The following is a 26309-nucleotide window of genomic DNA, read 5'->3' on the forward strand; positions in this document are numbered from 1 at the left end:
CCAGAGACTGTTTCTGGAGCTCTGATAAGTCATCTTGGGCCAATAAAAATATCACATTTCTTTGCTTTTGGCAGGAATCCCAGCTCCTCAGCTTGGGAACAGCATTTATTCCTTGCTGCACAGAAACTTCATTTGGCCATTATGTTGGTCTCCAATTAATAAACTACACGAGGGCAGATTTATTACTTGCAGCTTGGTAGCTAAAATCTTTCAAAGCATAGGGAACATAGATAATAATAAAAAGCTCCCGGTTGGAAAAAGTTGGGGATCCCGAGGCCACTGACATGTTGGGTCTGAGTAGATGAACTAGCTCTTCATTCAGAAGCTCCCAGGAAATCGACCGTCAGAGCAGGGCACCCCTCCCCGACCCTCTCCCCACCCTGCTAGGTCCCTGGGCTTGGTCTGAGGATGCGAATGCGGTGTCGGTGTTGGAACTTGCCGTGGCCTGAATGTGTGCTGAGTGGCGAGGGTGGCTGCCTCGTGGTGGTGGAGACTCCGCCTACACAGCCTGGTGTGGCTCAGAGTGGCAGATGGTCCCCCTTCGCCTGCCTGCACGGCAAGTCTCCCGACGTGCAGAATCTGCTCGCCTCTCCCACAGTGTCAGTGCGGCCGCAGCCGGGGCCCTAAGGGGACGCGCACCGAAGAGCAGGGGGTTCGGCTCAGAAGGTGACTGTGCTCACGCTTGGCTGCTAGTGTGCATGAGATGCGTTTCTCACCTGCAGCAAACAGCCCCTGCCAGGAGGCGGGGAGGGCCCTGCGGCTCCCCCAGCCCGGGAATCCTGCCTCTGCGGGTCTCCGCCTGTAGCGGCCGGAAAGCAAGTGTGGTCCCGCGCCCTCAGGGCCCCGCAAGGCCCGGGAGGGTCTGCCGCCGCCGGTGGTGCTGGGGACGGAAGCTCCGGGTCAGCATTACCTCTGGGCCAGGCGCTGGCCTCAGCACCTCACACCTATTACCTCACTCATCCTCACAGCCCCCCGGGGTAAATACTAGTATCACCCGTCCTAGTTCACGGGCAGAGAGATGAAGCCAGTCGACCTGGGTCATGCAGCTGGTGAGTGGCTGGTGCAGAGGGCTGTGAGGCCGCTGCCAGGCCCCAGGTTTGCCATCGGCTGCCGGCTGCACTGCCTGCTACCTGTTCTGAGACAGAGAGAACCACAACTGCACACGGACTGGGAAGTTCATTTTAACCTCTTGCTTCTCACCACGTTTTTTTTTTTTTTTCCCTAGGGCCACATCCGAGGCATATGGAGGTTCCCAGGCTGGGGTAGAATCAGAGCTGTAGCCGCCAGCCTACACCACAGCCACAGCAATGCGGGATCCGAGCCGCGTCTGTGACCCACACCACAGCTCACGGCACTGCCAGATCCTTAACCTACTGAGCAAGGCCAGGGATCGAACCTGCAACCTCATGGATACTATGTCAGGTTCTTAACCCACTGAGCCACAACGGGAACGTCAACCTCTCACCAAATTTTACTTACATTCCCCCCCACCCCCCAAAAAAAGAATTGAGGTGGTAGCATTGGCCAAAATAACCAGATCTGTCCTCCTCCCTGCCTGGCGGCCCAGGGGCATCCACCCTGGCGCTCCTGAGCGGATTCCCTTGGACCCGCCAGGCCCCACCCCGGCTCTCCTTGCTGGCTGCCCCTTTGGCCCCCGAGCCCCAGGCAGGCTTGAGACGTTCGCTGGGTGGAAGAGGGAGAATCAGTGCAGGAGGAGAGCGCCCCCAGGTCCTGGGCCAAAGGAGAAACACTCCAAACCAGCCTGGCGGAAAAGGGCCTTCTGAGGCTGTGTGATTCACTTCGCCGTCATGACTCATGCTCGGCTAAGGTTTCCGTGAACAATATGTTCACAGTCTGATTTAATTATAGCTTCACCGCTGCCGCGTGAGCCTCCGGAGCGCACCCCGGCCCTCACTGCCAGGGGCCCCACGAGCGGAACCGCCTCCGGGGAGAGAGGGGGAGAGGGCCCCAGAAGTGCTTTGCTGCAGGTGCCATTTGTCACATCACGCGCAGCGGACAGCTCTTGAGGGGCCGTGGGCGAGGAGGGCGCCCCCTGCAACAAGCCCCCAGAGCGCTGGGGTTGGTCTCAAGCCCACTGGGGGGTGGGGGGTGGGGGGTGGGGTGCGGCTCAGACTCCCCGTCTTGCAGAGGCTGGAGCTGAGACTGGCGAGCATCGGAGCCGGGGGTGTTTGGAGTGACGGGTTGAGGGGAGAAGCAGAGGGTAGAGGAACCCGAGGCTGCCGGAGCACCTTCCCGCTCCTGCTGCCACTCTGTGTCTGCCCTGGGGCGACGTGCCTTCACAGATGCTGCAGGAGCCCGCAAGCACGCCCTGGTGTCGGTATCGGACACAGGCAGTCATTCCCCTCTCCCGTGCCAGGCAGGAAGGCATCAGGGTGCATTTCAGTTGAAAATGCTGGAGTTCCCATCGTGGCGCAGTGGTTAATGAATCCAACTAGGAACCATGAGATTGCAGGTTCGATCCCTGGCCTTGCTCGGTGGGTTAAGGATCCGGCGTTACCGTGAGCTGTGGTGTAGGTCGCAGACGCGGCTCGGATCCCTCGTCGCTGTGGCTGTGGCGTAGGCTGGCGGCTACAGCTCCGATTCGACCCCTAGCCTGGGAACCTCCACATGCCGCGAGAGTGGCCATAGAAAAGACAAAAACACACACACAAAAAAAAAAGAAAGAAAGAAAGAAAGAAAATGCTGCCTTCACCTCCGCTACCAGGCATTCTGCGTAATTCTACCAGCAGGCCTGTTTGTTGAGTAACTAATGGTGGCAGAGGCCAGTGGACACCTTGGGCTTCAGGGTTGCCAGATGAAATACAGGGCCCCTTAGTTAAATTTGAATTCTAGTTATGCCAATAATTATTTTTTCCTGCACCCGTGGCACATGGAAGTTCCTGGGCCAGGGATCGAATCCAGGCCACAGCTGTGACAACCCGGATCCTTACCCACTGTGCCACAGTGGGAACTCCAACAGGTAATTTTTTAGTATAGGCACCTCGCAAATATTAGCCAGGACGTGCCTGTGCTAAATATTGATTCCTTGCTTACCTGCAGTTCAAATTTAACTGGCCATGCTGCGTTTTTACTTGCTAACTTCAGCGAAACGCTACACAGCCTTTGAAGTCATGCAACTTCTGTCCTTCTGCCACTAAACTCTGAAACTCTGGAAAAAGTGACTTCAACATTTGGAGCTTCTGTTTTTGGTCCTGCAAAATGAGAATAAGTGTGTAACTTATCCCAGGATGATGGCATAGGTGAAAGAGAATGCACGCTGCCCTGCACCAGGCAGGGGGCCAGAGGCAGCTGCAGTGGCTGCTGTTGGTCGCCGCCCACATCCCTGTCCTTGGGGGTGCACCCATCCCCCCCATCCCCCCCTACCCTTCTGGGCCGGCTTTCCCCTGAACTGCCCCCAGCTGATGGAGGCCCCGCCTAGGAGGTCATGACCCCTCACCCCCAGCCACCTGCAGCAGCCAGTGGCCCTTGACTGTGAGACACCTGAATAATGTTTCAAAGGTCCATGTGGCCTGTACCCTGGCCCTTCTACCTTCAGGCTAACCCTCCGTCTCAGACATAATCCTCAGTTGTCGCTGGTTCCCGTTAGAACGCAGAGCTGATGTCGGGGCTCTAAGTTCCACCCACGGCGGCAGCAGCTCACCTTCCCATCTCCTCTGTGCGGCAGGAGGGGCGTCGACTGCTTGGGCTGAGTTGGGGGAAGCGAAGAAGCACACTCGCAGGGAGTTCCCATGCGGCGCAGCGGGGTAATGGTCCACCTGGTCTCTGTGGAGGCACTAGCTAGTTTGATCCCTGCCCCGGCACAGCGGGTGAAGGATCCAGTGTTGCTGCCCTTGGGGCTTATGTTGCCGCCCTAACTTGGATCTGATCCCTGGCCGCCCCCCTCCCTCAAAAGAAGCAGCACAGTGACCAAAGCAGCCCAGCCAAAGACCCCCACTCAGCTATGTTAGCTCTGGCACCCAGATGGTGGGGGTGTGTGTGCACATTTATTTTTTTAAGAAGAGTGTCGTGCTGTTGTTAGCTTTTGCTGCGTTGCTAAGATTCATCCACGTCATTGCATCTCACGGTGCTTCATTCAGTCTAAATCCCGCAGGAAATTCCACCGGGTGGATGTATTCTCGCCGGCAGGCAGATGGAGACCTGGCAGGTGTTGGCCTTTGTGAATGGGATGCTCTGAGCTCGCCCCCTCTTGTCTCGCTTTCAGAATGGCTGCCGTTTTACGTGTCAGGATGGCTGAGGGGGTCTAAGGCGCTGCGTTCAGAATTGCTGCTATTTTGTTGAATTTGCTAGTATTCTCTTGTTACCTTTTTATTTCATTAATGTATTTATATTTTGGCCGTGCCTGTGGCATGTAGAAGTTGCCAGGCCAGGGATCAAATCCCTTGCCACAGCAGTGACCCAAGCTGCTGCAACGACAGTGCCAGATCCTTAACCCACTGTGCCGCACGAGAACTCCATTTATCTTTTCATTAACCCCGCATTTCCCTGGAGTCATGTCTCCCTTTTCATTCATAATACTTGTTACTTTCATCCGTTTTCTTGAGCAACCTTGATGAAAGTTTACCTATTTTGTTACTTTTTCTCAAAAGGTCACCTTGGGCTTTGGTGATCTCTTTTACATCTTTGTTTTCTATTTCAGTAATCTGTGCTTCTTTTTATTATCTTTGTTCTTTCTCGAATTTCTTAAGATGGAAACCTCGCTCATTAATCGGGCGGAGCTCGTCTTCTCTAATCCAAGTATTTAAGGTTATAAATTTCCCTCACAGCATTTTTCTCTTATCTCACAAGGTTTGATGCACATCAGTTGGATTTTTATTCACTTCTGGGTATTTTAAAGGTTTCATATGAATTCCTCTTGAGCCTGTGAGTTATATAGCGGCTTTAAGAACATTTGTAAATGTTTTAGGATTATTTTCACTTTTAAAGATCATGGATTGTGGCCTGCATATTTATTTATTGAAGTATAGTTGATTTACAATATCAGGTTCAGATTACAACATAGCGATTTAGTATTTTTATAGATTATACTTCATTTGAAGTTATAAAATATTGGCTATATTCCCTGTGCTGTACAATATATCCTTAGAGCTTATGTATTCTATACATAGTAAATGGTGCCTCTCAATCCCTTGCCCCATCTTGTCCCCTCCCCTCCCTCTCCTCCCTAGTAACCACTAATTTGTTCCCTATATTTGAGTCTTTTTTTGAAATACATACATTGATTTTTATCTTTTAGGTTTTCCATATGATAACATAGAGTATTTGTCTTTCTCTCTCTGACTTATTTTACTAAGCATAATGCTTTCTAGGTCCATCCATGCTGTTGCAAAGGGCAGAATTTCATTCTTTTTTATGGCTAAGTAATATTCCATGTGTGATACACACACACACACACACACACACACGCATACACACATACATACACGCACACCACATCTTTATTCATTTATCTGTTGATGGACGCTTGGGTTGTTTCCATATCTTGGGAATTGTAACTCATGCTGCTGTGGACATTGGGGTGCATGCATCTTTTTGAATTAGTATTTCATTTTCTTTGGATATATACTCAGGAGTAGGGTTCCTGGATGATGTGGTGATTCTCTTTTTAGTTTTCATTTGTTTGTTTTTTAGGAAACTCCATACTGTTTTCAAAGTGGCTGCACCAATTTATTCTCATCAGTAGTGTACACAGGGTTCCCTCTTCTGCCCCTCCTAAGCCAGCACTGGTTATTTGTAGAATTTTTGACGATGGCCATCCTGAAAGGTGTGAGATGTTATCTCACTGTGGTTTTGATTTGCGTTTCTCGGATTATTAGTGAGGTTGAGCATCTTTTCATGTCTCTGTTAGCCATCTGTATGTTTTCTTTGGAAAACTTGTCTTTTCAGGTCTTCTGCCCATTTTTTGATTGGGTTGTTTTGTGTTGTATTTTGGCTGTGCCCGTGGCATGCACAAGTTCCCGGGTCAAGGACTGAACCTGTGTCACAGCAGTGACCTGAGCTGCTGCAGTGACAACAAACAGATCCTTAACCCGCTGTGCCACAAGAGAACTCTTGAAGAGAAGTGTTCTAATTTCATTCTTTTGCACATAGCTGTCCCGTTTTCCCAGCACCACTCTTTGAAGAGACTGCCTTTTCTCTATGCTATGTTCTTGCCTCCTTTGTTCTAGATGAATTGAACTTATAAGTGCATGGGTTTATTTCTGGGTTTTCTATTCTGTTCCATTGATCTTTATCTGTTTTCGTGCCAGTACCACATGGTTTTAAAGACTGTAGTTTTGCGGCATAGCCTGAAGTCACGGAGTGCGATTCCTCTAGCTTTCCTTTTTTTCTTAATTAGTTTTTTCTTTATGGCTTCGTATATAATCAAAACTTTAATGCTCCAAGTGCGCATGGAGAACCCACTGTGTATTCTCAAACTGTTGCATTGACTTGTCTATCTGTCCATTTGATCAAGGTTAATTGTGTCATTCAGGTCTTCTGTGTCCTTGCTGATATTTTGTTCTGCTTGGTTTAGCCGTAGTCAAGATATACGCTGAAACCTTCCACTAGGAATATGGATTCATTGATTTCTCCTTGTAGTTCTATCAATGGTTCCTTCATATATTTTGAAGGAATTTTGTTGAGTACATACATGTTTAAAATGGAAATCTCGGAGTTCCCATCGTGGCTCAGTGGTTAAGAAATCCGACTAGGAACCATGAGGTTGTGGGTTCGATCCCTGGCCTTGCTCAGTGGGTCGAGGATCTGGCATTGCCGTGAGCTGTGGTGTAGGTTGCAGACGCGGCTTGGATCTCACGTTGCTGCAGCTCCAATTAGAGCCCTAGGCTGGGAACCTCCATATGCTGCAGGAGCAGCCCTAGAAATGGCAAAAAAAAAGAAAAAAAAATTAAATTAAAATGGAAATCTCTTCTTGGTGACTTGGCTCTTTTATTATTACATGGTCACCTTTTTCATCCTTAATGCTGCCTTTTGTCCTGAAGTGTATTTAACCGCCATGAGCATAGTAATACCAGCTCCCTTTGGTTAACATTTGCCTGACATGTCCTTTTTCATGCTTTTCCTTTCAGGCTTTCATGTCTGCATGCTTATAAACAGCACATATCTTTTCATATCAACCCAATTTTGTCAACATTTTCTTTTTTAACTTGCAGGTCTGCAACATCTACTCATCATTCTCTTGTGGCTTTTTTCTAACACCTTCACCTATAGTGTAGCCTTTCTCATCCTATTTGTGTTTTTCGGCTTTAACCCACCATGGAGGGAGGTAGGAAGGCAGGGGGAGGTGCTCACAGTTACAGCAACAAGTAGAAGAGCCCAAAATACTTAGCGAACAAGACTGACTTTTTCTTGAGCCTCAAACAGCCCTGGACAAGGCACGGGAAATTTCAGGAAGCATGAAAGATGCCAAGACAATGATCTAAGGGGTTAAGTGTTCCGGATGGGCTCCAGTTTGCCCATGCAGCAGCCACCTGCCTCCTTCCTTGTTCACAGGACCTAAACTTTGTGTCAAGTCTCTGACAGGTGGTGTCTCGGAAGGTGGCTCCTTCCCTCAGGGCCACAATAATTGTATATTTAAAACTATGATAGCACTAAAGCAATCTTGTTAATCCTTACTGTCTTTGCCAGGCATCAGCCTAAAACAGGCATGTGACTCAGTCAGGGGGCTTCTGGGAAACATTTCCTTGCCTGCAGTGGGTTGGAAGAGAAAGAGAGAGAGTAAATATCAAGAGAGAGAATGAATATCAAGAGGGAGAGAAGCTCAAAAAGAAAGCTCTGCCCCTCCCTTCCTGGTTGGGGTATTGTCTTTTAAGTGCGTGATGCTTGGCGTTGTGGCAGCCGTCTCGCAACCATGAGATGGGGAAACACCAGGTTCTCAAGATGATAGAGAAGGATGATGGGAAGGGTTCCTGACATTATTGAGCCACTGAATGAGCCCTGCAACCTCTCAGCTCAGCTCCAGACTTCTTATTAAATGAAATGATGACTGTCTGTATTGTTCAAGCCGCTGATAGCTGGGGAGTCTGTGATGTACAGCGGAAAACATCCCGAGACATGAGTGGAGCATCTGTCCACTTGTACCATCCTGCCATGTGGAGCTCTGGGAGCAGACAGGTGTTCACAGTGCCCGCCCCCTGGCAGTGTCAGCTCACACGTAGGCAGAAAACATGATGGGCAGGGGTTGAGGGCCTTTTACTCCCCCATCTCCTTTCATTGAATGTGGTCCCTTGTGCTGTACAGTAGGACCCCGTTGTTTACCCATCCTGTCCGTAACAGTTTGCATCTGCTAACTCCAGACTTCCAGTCCTCCCCTCCCGCAGCCCCCTTCCCCTCGGCAACCCCAAGTCTGTTCTGTGTCCATGAGTCTCTTTCTCTTTTGTAGACGGGTTCATTTGTGTCTTATTTTAGATTCTACATATAAGTGATATCATTGGGTATTTGTCTTTGTCTGACTTACTCAGTATGATAATCTGTAGGTCCAACCATATTGCTGCAAATGGCATTATTTCATTCTTTTTTGTGGCTGAGTAGTAGTCCATGTGTATATGTACCGCATTTTCTTTATCCAACTAATTTTTAAAAAATCAAACGTTTACTTAGCATTTACTATGGTACCAAATGATATGCAAACACTTCTAAGAATGAATACATTTAGGAGTTCCCACTATGGTGATATAGTCCAGTGGGTTAATGATCTGGCTTGTCTCTGTGATGGTGCTGGTTCAATCCGTGGCCAAGCGCAGTGAGTGAAGGATCCCATAGGTTGCGGCTGTGGCTTGGATTTGATCCCTGACCCGGGAACTTCCATACGCCATGAGTGTGGCCCAAAAAGAAAGAAAGAAAGAAAGAAGAATACATGGCCTTGCAGTGATCCCATGAGATGGAGGTGCTATCATAAGCCCCAGCGGACAGAGGGGTAGTCCCAGCAGGCCAGCGCCAGCTCAGGGGCAGTGACTCTGAACCATTGCAGAGCACGGCAGCTCTTGTGGCCTCGAGCCAAGCACCACTGTGTGTGCTGGCAGCTCCCTGGCGGGCCCTCAGCTGCTGCCCCGGCCTGTGCCCCAGATGCTCTCTTCTCCAAGGGCAGCAAATGCTCTTCCCAAGTAAGGGATGAGGCTCCAGACTCTCTTGTCACACTAGGCCCTGGTGACAAGTTCCAAGAGGCAAGAAGAATGCAGAGGTGGAAGATGGGTCTTTGAAACTCTTGCTCCTCCTCCCCAAAGCGCCACCCCTTGCCTCTGTCTGCCTTGCTTTGTCCTTGGTCCACAGGAGAGAGCCGTGCTCAGGGCAGAGCAGAGGGCAATGACCTCGGCCTCTCTAGGGTGTAGCTTAACACCTGAATTGAGCTTAACCCCCGCTTTGCCAGGTTGCATTCCTCATGGGCCTTCTTTTAAATATTTTTTTATTCCCATGATCCAATGTTGAATAGTCCTCTGAATCCACACATGAAGAGCCCAGTTATCCCTGCATGGCAAGTGGGGAAACGTGACTCAGAGAAAGGACGTGGTGTCCACCGGCACCCAGCTAAACAGCAGCCGGTCTGAATCCACATTCAGAAGCACCTGGGCTGCCTCCCATGGGGACTGGGAGTCCGTGGACCTAGGAGGGGCCACCGCGGGAAGGGTAAATACAGCCACCGTGTACTGAGCCTCTGCCCCGTGCCAGTGGCTTACAGACATCATGATGGTATTATGATTATTTTTATATACATTATCCTGCTAATCTCTGGAACCATCCAGCAGGAAGGTTTACAATCACCAGCCCATCTCACAGAGGAGGAAACCGAGGCACCAAGAAACGATATGTACAATCCAAGGGTGCCCAGCTCCAAGCCACTGACCCCAGAGTGCCCGGCAGAGAAGGGCCGGGGCCCAGGAGGGGGTGAGGTGTGAGATGTGATGCCTTAAGCACACTGCTGCCTCCACCTCTGTTGCAGTTTTGCCACAAGCTCACCATCTGGCCAAGGTCTCTAGGGTGGCAGGGTCCACGTGAAAACAGATACTCCAGTTGAGAGCTCGGTAGTTGCCGAAGCACTAACCACATATCCGCTGACCTGGAATGGACCCTTAGAGAGAGTGGAGCAGGACGTGGCCTCCTGGCTTCAGCTGGGGCGCTGGGGACCACGCCCGGAGCACTTGGCCCGGCCGCCGCCTGCCCCTTGCCAGCGCATCTGGCTCTTGAGTTGGCTGGAGGGCGTCCCGCTGCCCGGGCGGCCCGTTGGCAAACGTGACTTGGATCATCACAGGCGATGTCAGGCTTTGAACCCCTGTGCGCTAAACCCAGAGGCCCTTCCTTCCCCTGCGTTTCTCTCTCCAGAGCTGCCCTCCGAGTCTGGTGTAATCCAAGAAAACGAGAGGCGCTCTTCTGAGGTAAATTTATGAAGGAAATGCAATATTCTTTACCCAGATCCAGTAAACAGGGAGTCTTGAGAGGCAGGCTTTCATCCCGATGTCACGTGGGAGAATTGATTCCGTTCACAAGCCTCTTGAGCTCGGCTTCCCCATCTGTAAAATCCTGGTGCCGAGACCGGTCATCTAAGCAACGGTGATGAGAGTGGGTTCTTTTTACCGACGGCCGAGGCATGTGTCGCTTGACCAGATGTTCAGTTCACATCTCTGCTGCCTTCCTCTAGGTTTCCAACATACCCGAGGCTTATGAGACCCAAGACCCACAAAAGACGGGGTCGCCTATTCCAGAGACGACCTGGGGCCCCTCCTGTTGGCCTCAGCTGTTCCCCCGTTTCCACCCTCTGCCCCCTGGACCGTTCCCCCGACCACCACCTCTGAGCAGGGAGCAGCTCCCTTCCGCCCGAGGATGACTCACCCCCTTCCTGGCTTGCTTTCTACATTGTGCCTTTTTTAGGTTCAGAAAAAGAAATATGTCAAATTTAAAACTCAGCACAGCACATCTATTTAAAGTGCAGAGGAAGCAGCCTTTGAATGGCTGGCAGAACGTGAAGCCTTTAGAGCCTGGAAGGCTCCAGCCCCCCTCCCCCGTCTCGCTCGCGCTTCCTGAGGCCTGACCCGAAAGAAAGGCAGCAGGCACCTGCGCGCTGCAGAGAAGACGTCTGACGTCCGCTGGGTTGGGGACGGGAGAGACCTGTGCAAGGGCGGGGAGAGCGGGAGACTGTGTCCCCGAGGCAGGGCCTTGGGACAGTACCCAGTCACTGTTTCCTCTTTGGCCCCTCGCTCTGCACGGGGCTCTCAGCCCCATCTCGGGAGGGGCGGCAGGCGGCGGCAGGCCAGGGGCTGGGTCCACGTGTGTGTCCATTTGCTTGACAATAGTCTAAGGACTGCCCGTACAGGGGAGGAGGCTTGAGGAAGGGGACAGGAATAGTTTGTCATGCACTCGATCGCCTGCCATTTTCCAGCTCCAGGACCTTGTCTGCTTCTCAAGAGGGGTGGGAGGTGCTCCAGTCGCCTTGGGCACTTGCCACTCTGCTCTCCCACAGACGGTCCCTCCAGAGCTGCTGCAGAAGGAAGCCCTTCTCCCCTCTTCCCTGCCGGCCTGCAGAAGGGCTGGTGATAACTGAGCCATTCCCTGTCCCCGACCCTCCAGTGACTTGAGGCAAAAGCCAAAGTCTCCACTCCTCTCCCTGAGGGTGCCACCCTGCACCCTCTGGGTCCTTCCTGTTCCAAAAACATGCTCTATGCATTCCTGCCCCGGGGCCTGTGCCCTGGCCGTGCCCTTGGCCTGGCAAGTTCAGGTGCTCACTTCCAGGTCTCTGATGAAATCCTGCCTTACAGGGGGCTTCCTCTCCAAGCCTCCCTCCCCCTTTGTTTTCATCTTGTCCAAATTTTGCCCCCCCCCCCGCCCCCGCAAGCACACTTCTAAATTGCTCATGTGTTGATGTCTGGGCCAGGAGAGGCCGCAGCGTTTGGACAGCTGCGGGCGTGGTCACTACTGATAGGTGACATTCTTGAGAAGCTCTCGCCCTGTAAAAGTTTTGCAGGCGGAATGTACGTGTATTTTATTCATCCTGGACCAGTGGCGGGGGCGCTTCTTCCTCCTGCCTTGTTGAGCAAGCGAGGGCAGTGCCGGGAGGAGCGGCGAGTTGACTCTGCAGAGCCTCCGCTGGCTTCTCCGCCCTGGGCTCTGATCTGACCCCTCTCCCCTGCGGACCCACTGCCTTTGGCCCCTGCCCCTCCCAGGCGGGGGCCTCTGCGGCCCCGCTGACAGCACAAAAGGCATCTCAGTCTGGCTCGCTCTGGGGACCAGGGCCAGAATCGGGTGGGGAGTGTGTGGTCACCGTCGCACCCGTTAGCTAGCTTGCTGCTCGGGGGAAGGAAAAGCCCGGAGACTTCTCCGGCCGCTGGGGCTGGCTCAGGCGCCGGTGCTCTGGGCCGCTGAGCTGGGCTTCGTCTCGGGCACAGGGAGCCGCCTGGGCGACTTTGGAGGCGGTGGTGAGTGAGGGGAGAGCACTGCGCGGAGGGAGGCAGCGCCAGAGGCCCGCTCACTCCCATGGCCGGCCGGGCTCCCTTGAGCCCCAGGGAGAGTAGCTCAGATGCCGTGAGAACCCGGGGATGGATGCGGGGTGACAGCCGGGGGAATTTAGTCACACTGTCAGGAGAGGCTTCCACCCCAAATCAGTTTCCACTCTTTATTTTATTGGCTTTTCAGGACCACACCCACGGCATATGGAGGTTCCCAGGCTAAGGGTCCAATCGGAGCTGTAGCCACTGGCCTACACCACAGCCACAGCAATGCAGGATCTAAGCTGCGTCTGAAACCTACACCATGAGCAAGGCCAGGGATCGAACCTGCCACCTCATGGTTCCTGGTCGGATTCTTTTCTTTTGCGCCACAATGGAAACTCCCCACTCTTTATTTTTAACCCTCCCCAGCCGGCTAAAGACTTAGAAGGAAAGATGTGACAATCATTTGCGTCTTGTCCCAGTCAAGCTGAGCTGTCACTTGGGCTCCACGGCTGTTTGGGCTGGTGTGCCAGGAGCTTGGCGACAGCTCCTTGGAAGCTGAGTGGTGGGAGGTGGTCTGCTGGGTAGCGGCGACCCAGCCACTTGGACTTCGCTTCTCTCTGTTGGCAGGGGTGTTCCTATGACAGCCCAGAGGGGGCCGTGCACACCCTCTGGACTCTGGCTGCACAAGCCCCCCAGCCCAAGGGCAGACCCGGGGGAGCATGTGGGTCTTCCTGGACAGAGGAATACAAGCCAAGGGCCCTGGATGTAGTGGACACTTCATTTTGGATGCTCAGCATCTGAACCCCCTTCCTGGGTCTGGTGGGGTCCCCCAAATTCTGAAGCTGGTCCCACCTCCATTTAAGGACTCTCAGATACTGGCTTTTCCAACCTCCCTCTCAGCTGGCAACCCCGCCGCTGCTGCCACACACCGGCCGGAATCTGACTTGACATCTAGCCGGTGTGTGAGACCTACCCTGGTGACAGGTGGCAGTCTCTGTGTGTAGCCTCTGAAAGAGCAGTGGTCATGGTCCTAGTGACATTGGTCAGCGCTGGGGGCATCTGTGGTGTAAGCCCCAGGGTGTGAGCCCAGGGGTGACATGGGGCCTTGTTCTTGGCCGAGGAGCCACCAGGTCTGGTGATGATGCGAGTCATCCGCTATCCCAGAAGAAACGCGTTTGCCACCCAGCTAGAGTTGCGGTCTGTGATTCACAGCTAATCCCGGCCCAGAGCTGAAAGGTGACACGGAGGCGATGAGAGAACAGAGCCGGGTACTGTCAATTCTCCCTGGCAGGTCTACCCTGGGTTTGTATCTGGAAAGGTCTTTGAAAATGGAAAAATGGAAGGTGCACCTGTTGCCCTGGGCCTCGTTTCGAGGCCTCTTGGTGCTGATCGGACAGCTTGAAACCACACCCTTTACAAAGCCTGGCTCCTCAGCCCACCAGCCAGAGGCAGAAGCATCTGGTAGCCCCCCTGCTAAGAGATGGTCCAAAGCCACTCAGGATCGGGGTTCGAGACGTGGCTGTCCTGGTGGACCAGTGCTAGGACTGCTTCCACAGGAGGCTGGACAACGGGCCTCCCTTGAGGTCTTCCCAGGCGAGACGGCGTTTCTTCATCCCGGCCGCCCGGGTCCACGTTCTGCGGGCCTAGCAATGCCTGGCCAGGAACAGGCCCACAGGAAACACTTGCGTGAGCAATTCATGTCTCAAAACAGTTGACATATTGCAACAAGGCCGAGGGGTGAATCGTGTGACTTCAGAGGTCCCTGGTTCTGATGATTACAGACCTTCTAAGGAGAAGGCATATTTGCCAGAGTTGCACCTATGTTCCTTAAAAACACACAGAGTTGTTTTTCCGATGGGATTTGTCCTTTCCAACCAGCGAGTGCTGTGCAGCGCTCTCTCTTGCTTTCCGGTCATCTTGTTCCTCAGAGAACTCTTGGTAACTTAAGGACCTGGCTTTTCCTAAATGGCTCTGAGGACAAGGGGACACTGGGCTCTAAGAAGGTGGCAGGGTGGCTTTACTTGCCCCTCATGAGCAGGGCTATCAATGGCCAGGTTGGGGAGAACAGAAGTCATTCTGGGAACAGACAAAATGCAGAGCTATACAGAACAGATGGCAGGGACTTGAAAAGCGTCAGAGTCACCTTGAAAGATAATGGCGCCAAGGGAGGGGGTGGGAGGCTTTTTGTCCCTCTGACAACGAGGAAGCAGGGAAGACAAAAGCGGTTCGCCAGACCTGTGCCCAGTCAATAGAACTGAGAGACGGTCTGCTGTAATTTACATCAAGCGAGGCCGAGCCTTCTGTCTTCTTGTCCAGAAATAAATGGCATCAATCAACTGACAAACTGTTTCTCTTTCCTCCTGATCTTCTGGTCGTTTTTCTTTCTTTTTTTACATCAGGAGCCTTTACACCCTCCCCAGCCAGGCAGCTATTGCGTAATGATCTCTCTCCCGTTGGCTGGGCCTCAGGAGCGCTGCGGGAGCTCTCACTGACCTCCCGCCCTGAGGTCTGCCGGGGAGACGCCCGCGCCCCAGCCTGGCAGGGCTGCACCGGGCAGGTTTGGCTTCCAGTGACCTGGAAGCCCTGGGCCTCCAACTGCCAGGGGCGGGGGAGCCAAGGGGCTCCCGTGATTCCCTGGCGCTCAGTCCCATGCCAGTCTGTGGGCCGCTTGCACGTCTGACAGATGGGCAAACTCAGACCCACAGAGGCTGAGTAATGGCCCAGGTCCCGGAGCTGCTGGTGTTGGCGCCGGGATGGAAGGCTCATCCTGCTGACGTGGAGACGAAGCCCTCTGTGCTGCTGGGCCCCCTGGGTCAGGCCTGGGCCGGGGTGGGGGGGGGGGCGGTTGGCTGTGGACATGACAAGAAATGTTTGTTCCTGGTCCCGAGACAGACAACCTGCTCCCTCCCCACTCTGGTGAAGGTCAAAGCTGGCCTCTAGGCTCCCCTGGCCCACCCCTCGACCAGGGCCACTGCGGTGCCGGGGGTGGCCCGCTAGCTGCCCGCCCAGAGCCAAGGCCAGCAGCTCCTGGGGGGGAAACCTCGGCCCCTCCACCGAGGCCAGGATGGTGGCGGGACAGGCCTCTCCCATCCCCCTCCAACATCTGCTCCTCTTCGTGGCGGCGGCGGCGCGTGGGCCTCAGCTGTTCATGAAAGGGATCAAACCTCAGAAGCCTGCTCTTCTTTGAAGCTGACAGCTTGATGCCTGTGGAAATGCAGTACTATTTCAGGATTTCATTTGAAAGAGGTTTCAAAAGAGTGAATCGAAGGCTCAGTGGAATCGCTTATTATGGCTCTTCTCCCGGCCGGGCTCGGCTGCTGAGCCCAAGCACAGCATCTGCGGCTTTGCACGTCATCCAGGGGCAGGCGATGGTTCCAAATCGGCACCTGGCTGGCGGGGGCCGGGCTCCCGCTCTTCCCGCGCCTTCGCCCCAGCAGCAGCCGGGCCTTCGTGGCGCCGATCTGGCTTCCGTTATCTGTGTTGGAAATGACCCACCGGACGAGTCTTGTTTATGTCAAGCACGTCTTCAAGACAGCAAAAATAAAGGCTGAGAAAACGCGGCTGCGGAAAGTGCGTGGCTGTGGCGAATGGGAGCAAAGAGGCTTCCAAGGCAAGAGGGGGCCCAAACAGGAAGGCTGGGGGCCCGGCGGGAGTTCGGGGGGCCTGGCGCCAGGCCCCCCACACCATCTCTGGGCTCTGCTGCATGGCCACCAGGGCTCTGGGGGGCCTGGAAGTCTGCTCCTGGCGCACGCCGGCCTTCCTCCAACGGGCGAGGCCCTGGAGCGCCGGGCCCCCCCAGCTCCTGCATCTTTGTGTTCCCAGGCCTGGCACCAAGGGTGTCCCGCACATGCTGATGAAGGAAGGATCTAGTAATCGGAGGAGAAAGGTTTGCTATAACCACGTTTAATAGGAAGGGAAAGGGATGCGGAGCGCGCTGGAGCAGAAGCTGCCAGACCTCAGGGCCTCTACCTAAGTCCTCCGTCCCTCAGTAAGGAACATGGCGAGGATTCAAAGAACCAGGAAACCAAGGCATCCGAGTCCCATGGAAACGGTGCCTGCACTCCAAAGAGCCGGGACCGCCTGAGAGCGGTCTTCCAGACTTATCCCCAGGGCAACTCCAGAGGGTCGGGCTTAGACTGAAGAGAGGCTCTTTAGCAGGAACCGTCCCCGGCCTTTGCTCTGCTTCAGGAACCACTCAGGACTGCATCTTGCCTCTGAGGGGCCCCGGGCAGCTCACTGTCCCCACAAAGCAGCCCGAGCTTTGGCTTTCTCCACCGTCACGCAATCCTCTGAGCCAAGACCCAATGGCCACGTTTGCATTTCAGAGGCAGAATCCTCACCAATCGAAGCCCTCACCCTCAACCAGCCCGAGTTCGCCACGAGGCCGCCAGGTGACTCTCTCCAAGTCCATGATTCCCACAAACGCCTCTCCCTGTAGCCTGTCACCCCACTCCTCCGTCCCCCACAAGGTGACGCCTGGAGAGAAACTCACCTCGCGGCTCCCTCAGAACATGGAGGAAGTGCTGCTGGGCCGCCACCCCACGCGGGGCCAGACGCACAGGCCTTCCAGAGGGACTCCCTGCCTACGCCAGCCCCCAAGGAACAGCTGGTCCAGCTCTAAGAAGACTTGGCTTTTGGGGGGTGGGGGCAAGACTCTGGAAGATGTGGATTTTTCATAAGGCAGGAGAAACCCCTAATTCATGGGTAGCTAAGATAAATTCCTAGAAGACCCAGAGCCAAAGTTAACTGGGAGCAGTTTTCTAAACCTTAGAGAGAATTGTGTCACACGAAGGTAGCTAGGCCAATAAAACAAGAGACCAAGAAAGAAAGCAAGGCACGGGAAAACCTAATTTCCACAGAAAGGGTTGTTCTGCGTAGTAGAGTTTGGTCCGCAGACAGACTGCATCCTGTTAAGAGGTCCCCGCCGTAAGGTGTGCTGCTGCTGGAAGCATCTTTGCATCGTGAAGATGTGTCACTAGCTCGTCAAACCTGTGTGGTAACTCTGCGAGAGCCGATTTAAGCTGCCTTCTCACTTCACTCTGCACTCAAAAGAGACCAATTTCCAATTCCTCCTCAGACTGCAGGAGACCAGATGCTGTGACAAACGTTCCAGAGGAACGAATGTAGATGACAATCCCAGGGTGCTCCTTGAGGGGGCACAGGAGTCGGCGGCTCTTCCGGTGGCTTGGACATATACTGCTTTCAGGTCTGTCACTGCCATCTCCTCTGTGCCCGTGCTTATCACGGGGTATGCATTTGTGACAGCACAGGGGATCTCTGCAAGCAAAAGAAAGTTCCCCCAAGGCTAGGAGGCAAGTGACAGAGCACGGAGGCCCTATTGCATCTGGCAGCCTGAATTGGGCAGCAATTCCTGCAAATGAGACGCCACCGCCTTTGTTAGGTAGGTCATTGTCCCATAAGCCCCACTCGGAGCACTGTCGTAAAAGAAGTGGCAGATGCCCGTGGCTTGGTCCTTCTCCAGCGTGTCTGTGGCTCCGATGGACACCTGCAGCAGGAAGAGGGCAGGGGCAACGCATGAGCAGACTTCGAGCTCGCAGCCTGGTAGAGCACTCCGGCTCGAACACGAGGAGGGCCCACGGCCCAGGGAGGAGAGCTGGCCTCTGCTACGGGCACTGCATCCCCACTTGCCCTAGGTGGCAGCCAGTCACTGACTCTGAGATGAGAGGATGGCTTTTCCTAGCTCGTCTGTGGTGCAGCGTAAATGGTTGGTTTACCTGGGGCCAGACATGTAGCGAGGCTGCTTTTGGCACTAAAACCTGTGCTGAAACAGGCCTTTCGATTTCCCAGGGGCCACGGTGCCATTTTCTAACCAAGTGGTTGACATTTTTTCACCATCTGTGATGACATTTTCTTTGAGGATTTTCTTTCCTATTGGACACAGAATCTCCCGTCTCGACAGAGATAAATGCCAGCCAACCTGGTGACCCTGCCTCTGTCCCCAGCTTGGCTTCGGGGCGGCGGAGCGGACCCGGGCACACCCACCTGGTCCTGCTGGAAGAGCTGGTTGGCCGTCTGCACGATCTGGTCCACGTGGATGATGCCCCCGATGCTGCCCATCTCCGTGTCCGAAAGCAGCGTCAGCACCATGATGGCCTCCACCAGCAGCTGCCGGTACTCGGGCTGCGGCACTCGGTTCAACACGGACTCCACGTGGACAGCGAACTTGATCTCCTGCGGGGTCATCTGCCAAAGGGACCAGCAGGGGCTCGGGAGTGAGCCAAGGACAGGCATGGCCCTGTCACCCACGCTGTCCTCAGCCCCCAGTGGGCTCAGCGTCAACCCTGCCTCCTTTCTGGTCACTTTCCTGCTTTTGCCGGCAGGAATCCTCTGGAGCAGGAAGCCAAATGCTCTGCCCTGGGGGTCAGGCAGCCTCGTCCTAGTTTTGTATTTTGCTTCTGCCGCGCCCATGGTACATGGAAGTTCCTGGGCCAGAGATCAAACCCGCGCCCCAGCAGCAACCCGAGCCGCTGCAGGGACAACGCCGGATCCTTAACCCACTGCGCCCCAAGGCAAGTCCTGTCCTAGCATTTTAACCCTGTCCTACCGGACCGGGCCTTCCAGCGGAAGGACCATTTCTTATTTCTCTCTCTTCCTTATTCCTTGTGGCAGAGAGCATGGTGCCCTGGGCGGAATAAAAACTAAAACATTAATTTTTCAAAGAAGGAACAGGGCTAAAGAAACCAGGGAAGATGACAGTTTCAGTGGACACCAAGTCAGAGGAAGCTGCAGTGGGGCCAGTGAGTGTGGCGGCAGTATTCTTTTTCTCTGAAGGTTTTTAGGGACAAGTCTAAAGAGCTGGAGAATCCAGAACTGCTGTTTCCGGGGAAAAGGAGAAAAAGTGATGCTAATCAATCAATGTGGGAAAGAAACTTCGCCAAACTTAAAAAGTCGAGAAAGACTGGATGTATACCTGTCTGAATGTAACAAGCCTAAAAGGAGGGAGAGTGGTCAGAGGTCACGAAATAAGGCACTTGGTGAGGACTCACGGTGGGGAGGTTTTCCGTCCTACCTCTCGCGTCGTCGAGGATGGGAGCACGTAACCGTCGATGGACAGACCGTGGCACTGGAGGCAGAACGCACATTTAGATTCCAGAATAGGATTAAAAGTGTGCACACACACACACACACACACACACACACTCCAGTCGCTCTGCCCTGGAAGCCTGCACGAGGACGGGAACACGCCAGACTGTGAGAGTTATTTTTAGAGAGCTTGTTCGCACTGCCCACAGGCTGTGTTTTCGATGGAACGATTCTAGGGAAGCAGCAGGCACCGGCGAGATCTCACACGAATAGCGCCCCAGGGAGCCGCCGGGTCCTCCTCTGGGGAAGCTGCGAGCTTCCCTCGGCAGCCCGGCCCCGGCGGCTGAGAGGCCCCCTCTGGTGCCAGATAAAGGAAGACGGGCATGGCTGCTGCTGGCCAGGCGATACTTCTCTGCCTTTGCAGGCATCTATTTTTGCCATTTCTATAATAAGCACCAATCACAAAAGACTTGAGCACATGCACAGACATGCACACGCACGCCTGTGGATATAAATATCAGGCGCCGGCTCCACCCGAGATGCTGCTTGTTCATAATAAAAGTGTCTTGGTCTTGAGCCAGTGGCAGCCTGGATGGGAGCGTGTGAGGCCCGAGGAAGAGGGGACAGAGTTTCTAGGAACAGGTGGTTCCGGTCTCAGTGGCTGCCTTCTACGCCCCATGACCTGGCGACAGCAGCTGCCTCGCCTCTGTCCCCGGTGGGTAGAGGACAGAGGGGCAGCAAAGGCTCGTGCCCCCTGACAGGAGGCCTCTGCAGGCCCTGCTCCCATGCGGGGACGGGACTTCAGCAGTGAGGACGGGACTCTGTGAGGCAGACCTTGGCCCCTGCAGAGCAGACATAACGGCCTGGGTGGTGGCTCTGGGAACGGGGTGCAGTGCGGGCGCTGGGGGAGGACTCCTCTCTCCTCGCCTCTCCCACTGGGAAATGAACTAACAAGCGAAAATAGCTGAGGAAAAAAAGCGGTCCTGCCTGTGGTTCCTGGTGTGCATAGACGCTGTGGGCGGGGGCAGACTGCCCCCCTGGCGGGGGAGGGCCGGGGGGCACATGGATGCTGCAGAGCTGGCCGGCGCGGGAAGCAGGCAAGGCGGGTGGAGGGAGCGAGGGGCGCGGCCTTGCTCTGGTGGCTCAGCCACAGCCTTGCCTGCCATCTCCGGTTCTGGCCCATCTTCCGACGTTTCTACCTTCCTAAAGTAGGTCAAACGTGGCCCCACACACCCTGGGCGGACACTTCATCTAACTTGTTGGCGTTCCAGCCAAAACTTCTCAACTAGGAGTGATTTGCCACTGAGGTGACAGTTGGCAGCGTCTGCAGACATTCTGGTTCTCACGCTGGGGGAGGGCGTGCTACCGGCATCGAGTGGGTGGAGACCAAGGATAGCTCTGAACATCCACAGCGCACAGGCCAGCCCTGGGAGCCTTCCCCAGCCCCACGTGGCCATGGTGCCGAGGGGGAGAAGCCCTGCTTGGGGCCCTGAGCTACCTAAGCCTGGGGGCTGCGTGCTGGATCTGCGGCCACCTGCTACCTATAGGTGCCCCCAGGTCTTGTAAGGAACACTATGGAGGACAGGGCATTTTCCTGGGAGCATGTGTTCCCAGCCCCGGTGCCTATGGATTGTGGCATGGTGGCCAGGCTCACCTTTTGAAGGATCTTCCACACCTTCTGGTAGAATCCCACGGGGACCCTGTTGATGGCCCCGTCCAGCCTTCTCCTGCGCAGCCACTGGCCCTGCCGCTCCCCCCAGCCAATGTGATGCCCACCTGAGTCTGATGACGACGTGCCCGTGGGTGAGGACGGGGTGCTGGACCTCTGCAAAACAGACAGGGCGCGGCCCTCAGAGCCTCCCAGCCAGCATCCCGGAGGAGTGCTGGTCACCGACGGTGGCTTGGTGAACTAGTCAGCACCACCAGCTGGGTTAACCTTTCATGCATGGTTTGGTTGCTAAGTTCCTGGTGTGCACTCTTGCCAGCACCCAAGAAGTAGTACAGCATCAGAGGCCCCTGACCGGACAGGCCAAGCAGAGGGGGTGGGCTCTGGGGGGGTAGAGACCCCACTCAACACTAGCTGCTCCAGTCTCTGACCCGCTGCTAGCTCTGCTCGGCCTCATCTGAGCAGCGGGGCCCAGGTGGGGCCCCGTGGGCCATGGCCTGGGAGCACCCCAAGTGCAGGTGCGGGACACCCTGGGAGCTCGCCTGGCCATGGGGTCAGCAGGCACTGATGCCGGAGGGCTTGGGGAGACGGCGGGCCCTTGGAGCAGGTGACGCCCTCGGGTGCTGCCGTCCAGGGAGACAAATACCACAGTGCCCACTTTACTCTGCGGTGCCATGGAGAGCAGCGGTCACTGCCCTGTGGTGCAGCTGCCAGAGAATGTAACACACAGGACGGAGGAGGCTCCGGGGGAGAAAGGAGAGGCTGAAGCCCACATTTGCAGCGGGGCCTTCAGACGTGATGGTATTTCCACCTTTTCGATGGCTTTCTACTTTGCCTGTTCTCGGCACAGTGCTTCACCCTAACGTGGGGCGACAGGGGCCTTGGCTGAAGCAGAGGGGGCATCACCTTTCCACCTGCCCCGGCCGAGGCCGGATTTGTGCTGGCCTCTGCTGAGGGCAGCGCCAGGAGCTCTGCCCCTGCCTCAGGAGCCATGGGCCGCCCGCGAGTGCGGAGGCAGCTGAGAGGCTCCGAGTGGGGGCCTGAGCCCAGGTCTGGAAAGGGCTCTGTCAGCGCGGGGGTGAGGCCGGGCCGCACAGCTCACGGCTGCCTTCTTCCCTGGAGGCATTCTCACCCCTCGGCCTTCGTCCTTACCATCCCATCGCCTTTGCTCTGGCCTGTCTGGCACTTTCACGTCTCAATGTGCAACATGAAATTTAAAGGTTTAAAAATGAAATCCACATGTCAAGCGGGCCAGGAGGCAGGGGTCTTCTCTGAGCACGCATTTCGACTTCAGCGGATCTTATTTTGAAAGGGCTGTTAGGCTGGGTTATTCCATTGGGCTCATTACTGCCATTTAAATACGGCAACAATTAGATACAAATAAAAGTAATTACAGCCACACTCATCACTGACTCAGCTGGTTTTCTCCTCCTAGTTTCGAGAGGAAGATTCAGACTCGCCTCTGCAATTGGAACATTTCCTAGTCCCCATCTCATCTGGGGCCTCGCAGCGAGCAAGGGCATCATGCGTGCAAAACGCTCATCAGCATGTGCAGGCAGTGCTTCACCCCTGTGCCTCTAGAGAAAGGCCCAGAACCAGTGCCTGGAGGGTTCCAGAAGCTCCTGGGAATCACAAGAATGTTCCTCACCCGCACCCTGCCCAGAGGCCTAAGCAGAGAACTCAAGATGGAAAAAGGAAGGGCCGTTGCCCGACGCCTCACTGTCCTTCTAGCCTCTCCTCCTAACGACCATCCAATGAAAACACGGAAACCTGGTCACATCTTGAGGCGTGAGGGGTGTGACGGGGGCACGAGAAGGGCAACACGAGGATTCAGATGCCACAGAGGAGAGGGAAGCGGGGAGGAGGACAACAGGTAGCAACATGGTTTACCGCGGACTTGGAGGAGTGTGCGCTGCTCGACGTTGCCTGGCTCACAGAAAAGAGCTACAAAACAAAGAGAGTCCCCTCAGTCATGTGCAGTGACACCAGAAGACGCACGCAGAGAGAAGGAACATGGAAGAAGCTGGAAAAGGACCGCAGAAGGAAGATGCAGAGGATGCTGGCGGCCAGAAGTCCTCCGTCACCCCAGGCAGACAGCCCGCCGCCGCCGTGCAAGGCAGAAGCTGGGACGTGCTCTCTCCGAGTGTGAAGTGTTCCCGTGTGCAGTCGGGTGTGGAGGGTGCCTCATCAGGTTAGGACACAACTTCCTGGCCAAATTCAAAGCCATGAAGTGCTAATCTTTTATGTTAATTCTGGACAGAGAGTAATAGGACTTCCGTGATGTAAGCAGCCAGGTACAAAACGTGCACCGGCCACCTGCGTCTAAACCTACCCAAGAAAAGTCACCCTCTGTCCCCAGAAGAGGCAAGGACGGCCTTCAGCGGCGACAGAAGGAACCACCCATGTTCAGCCACAGTCAGCTGCCATGGGAATGTAGGTAACCAGAGGGACGGTGCCACCGAGTGGCTGGCAAAGGAAGATGTTTGGAAAATCTGTTCCTCACTTGGAAAGGGCACGAACTGGAACGAGAGCGCACAAACGTCGTTCCCTGGACCAACACCGAAGCGGCGTGTCAGTGCACGATCCCTCTGCGCGCTCTCAGTCCTGGAGACAGAAAATCATGAGGAGCGTGACTCCAATTGTGTGGAGGGCGGGGGAGGAAGGATGTCACGGGGTGCGATGCAAGAACAGTAGCTTTCCATGGTTTCTCCTTCCAGGGTTAAATTCCCCAGGCAGTGTGGGGACACGAAATAGCAGTGTTCTTTCTATCACTATAATCAATGACTGCATTTTACTTGTCCCTGTTTATTTCCTGTTTTCTGAACAGAAACTCCTGCTGAGGCAGAGCCCAAGACCATCTCTTTCCCAGAGTATCCTGTAAAACCCAAGAGTTTGAGAAATGGATTTCTTTTAAAGGCACAGGGCAAGGTCGTTTCTCCCGCTTTCGAGTCCCGCACTCTGCCTGTCCTCAGGACTGCCTGTCACAGCCTGTGGCGTCCCCTCCGCCCTCAGTCCGCTCGGCCTGTTTGATGGGCCTGTTCTCTGTGTGCTCAGCGTCTCTACTCACGGCCTCACTTGCCACATTCAAGCCAGACAGAACACGAAGCACAGTAAAGGAGGAAACAAGACAAAGATGTTTCACCTGTTCATCAGCACTAACTCGCCTAGCCATCTGAAAGTAAAAATACATCAGAAAATAAACAAAAACCAGTTTCAAATCGAGGATGCCTTCCTCCTCCTGTCACCGTCTAGATCACCCGAGGAAGTGCTGGTCCACCTGCAGGGTGTCACCCACTGGCGTCTCATGGACTCGATCTACTGAGCCATCATTTGAGATGGAGAAGAAACTCCCAAACTCTATTTCCTATTGTAGTTCACCACCAGGTCCCAGCACAGGACCCGGCACGTGAGGGCTGAAGGGCTGAAGGCCCGAGGTCCTATGGGATCAGCTCAGAAGGAATTTACCACGAGGTAAATAAAGGTGAGCAAAAGGGAGCGACACCTGTGGATGGTGGAAAATAAAGGTGTCGTGAGCATTCCATTCCAGTTCTAGAGTCCTCTTGCTATTTCACCCGAAGGACACGTGTGAGAGAGAGATGATTCCGTCAGCTCTTGCGGGACTCTGTATTTAAGGGGCCGTGGTCCTCTGGAAAGAGCGGCTCCTGGCAAGAGGCCAACGCAGGGAAGGGTGTTGGCCAGGACACGCGGCAACGGGGAGGCTGAGCGCGGGTGTGGGAGCGTGTGAGTGGCTCTGGGATATCTGGGCACAGGGTGTGTTCCGATTCCAGGACAGAAGGGACCTCACATCCCTGACGAAGCGGGCTTTACCCTGCACGCCCTGGGTTTCTATGGCTTTCTGAGCCGAGCCCAGGTAGGAAGAACACCTCTTTGTGGGCACGGCCTCCCCCGCTGCTGAGAGCTCCTCTCACCTGTTTCATCTCGCTCCTCAGCCTGTTGATACCACTCCTCTCGGTTTTGGTGACTCCCGTGTGTCCCACCTCGTGGATGGAGATGGCAGGGCTGGACGTGGAGGAGTGGATGGGTCGCACTGGAAGGAAACACACACGTGGTTCTTAGCAGCTCCCCGGTGCCGCTCCTGAGAGCGACGCCTGCGCGTGCTTGCTTTCAGCGCGGCTGTCGAGCCCACTCGACGAGTCGCCCCCTGAGCGGAGGCCGCGTCTGCCTGGGCCCGCGCTCTGTTCCCAGCCCTGGAGCAGTGCCTGCTACACGGCACGGGCTCGGTAGGCACCGGAGTAAACGGATGACCGAGACATGGCTTAGGCAGCATGCGGAAAACAATGAGGTGGCCAGAAAACCTTTCAATGGTTTGGACATGCCTCAAACCAAAGACACCACAGGATTTAATAACAATTTAAGACTCTTTGGGTTTCCTGATTTATAAAAATTCAACATTACAAAGGACAATTAACAACTGATATGATACACAAAATGACAGGCCCTCTTCTTAGCTTGCTTGCAATGAGACATATTTATGATTTCCAGTGACATTACTCTGCTCCTAGTTTCATAAGCTTCTACAGCTTTATCTCTAATAATTTTTTAGTAATTATCTGTCAAGCCATGAATATTAGTTTGATGAGCAGAATACATTAAATATTTATCTTGTATATCTACGTTTCAAGGATTGTGCATTTGAAAGAACTGAAAATTACTTTTGGAAAAGGATCTTGAGCATTCCTCCTTCAGGAAAGGAGAAAAACACCAAAACACATCTGATTGCACAACGCTGGCTTTGTTTGCCTGCTGGCACCCACTCCGGAGAAAAAATATGAAGTACCCAATGTCCTTCTTATTAAATAAAAAGAATGACAGCCCACACTGCATTTCTTGGGCTTGATGAAATAAATTCGCAAAATGTGTCTGCAAATCATTTCACTTTATTATGAAGAGGAGAAATGATAATTACTTCAATTATAATTAGAGAGCATTTGAGAGCAGAATTCCACCAGGACTTGGGCGATTATATTTCCTAGCACCGCAAACAGGGTTCTGGTACAGAGAGAAACTTGGGCGAGCAGGACGGGGACTAAGCAAACTCACTCAGCAAGAAGGTGCTGTGAGGCTGCAGAGGACTCTGCTCCGGGGCCACAGAGGGTGACGGGGGTTGGCTGAGAACCAGCCCATGCCAGGCAGGGCACTCAGGG

At 54.3% G+C, this 26309-nt stretch overlaps 1 protein-coding gene and 1 long non-coding RNA gene across 20 annotated transcripts in view; one reads left to right on the plus strand and one right to left on the minus strand.

Moving 5' to 3' along the window:
- The window catches only part of LOC106506917 (uncharacterized), a 40152-nt gene extending 14120 nt beyond the window's left edge, over positions 1–26032 (plus strand). For both annotated transcript variants that reach the window (XR_014835799.1, XR_002340853.2), the window contains one exon: positions 22580–26032. This is a non-coding gene — a long non-coding RNA (uncharacterized LOC106506917). The remainder of the gene's footprint in view (positions 1–22579) is intronic.
- PHKA2 (phosphorylase kinase regulatory subunit alpha 2) overlaps positions 16322–26309 on the minus strand; it is an 82414-nt gene continuing 72426 nt past the window's right edge. For 4 of the 18 annotated variants that reach the window (XM_085008626.1, XM_085008627.1, XM_085008625.1 and 1 more), the window contains 5 exons: positions 25074–25192; positions 21133–21303; positions 19465–19518; positions 18438–18638; positions 16322–17940 (listed from right to left, as the gene is read on the minus strand). In XM_085008626.1, coding sequence (XP_084864752.1) covers positions 17770–17940; positions 18438–18638; positions 19465–19518; positions 21133–21303; positions 25074–25192 — 716 coding nt within the window. In that variant the 3' untranslated portion in view covers positions 16322–17769. Of the gene's footprint in view, positions 17941–18437; positions 18639–19464; positions 19519–21132; positions 21304–23034; positions 23089–24260; positions 24807–25073; positions 25193–26309 lie in introns of those variants that run through there. The other 14 variants (XM_013985960.3, XM_085008617.1, XM_013985961.3 and 11 more) reach the window with 6 other exon arrangements.

Source organism: Sus scrofa, chromosome X (genome assembly GCF_054392235.1).
Source record: "Sus scrofa isolate SSC_HxYL_T2T_F1_AM1 chromosome X, Sscrofa_HxYL_maternal_Yorkshire_Landrace_v2.0, whole genome shotgun sequence".
Taxonomy (NCBI): Eukaryota; Metazoa; Chordata; class Mammalia; order Artiodactyla; family Suidae; genus Sus; species Sus scrofa.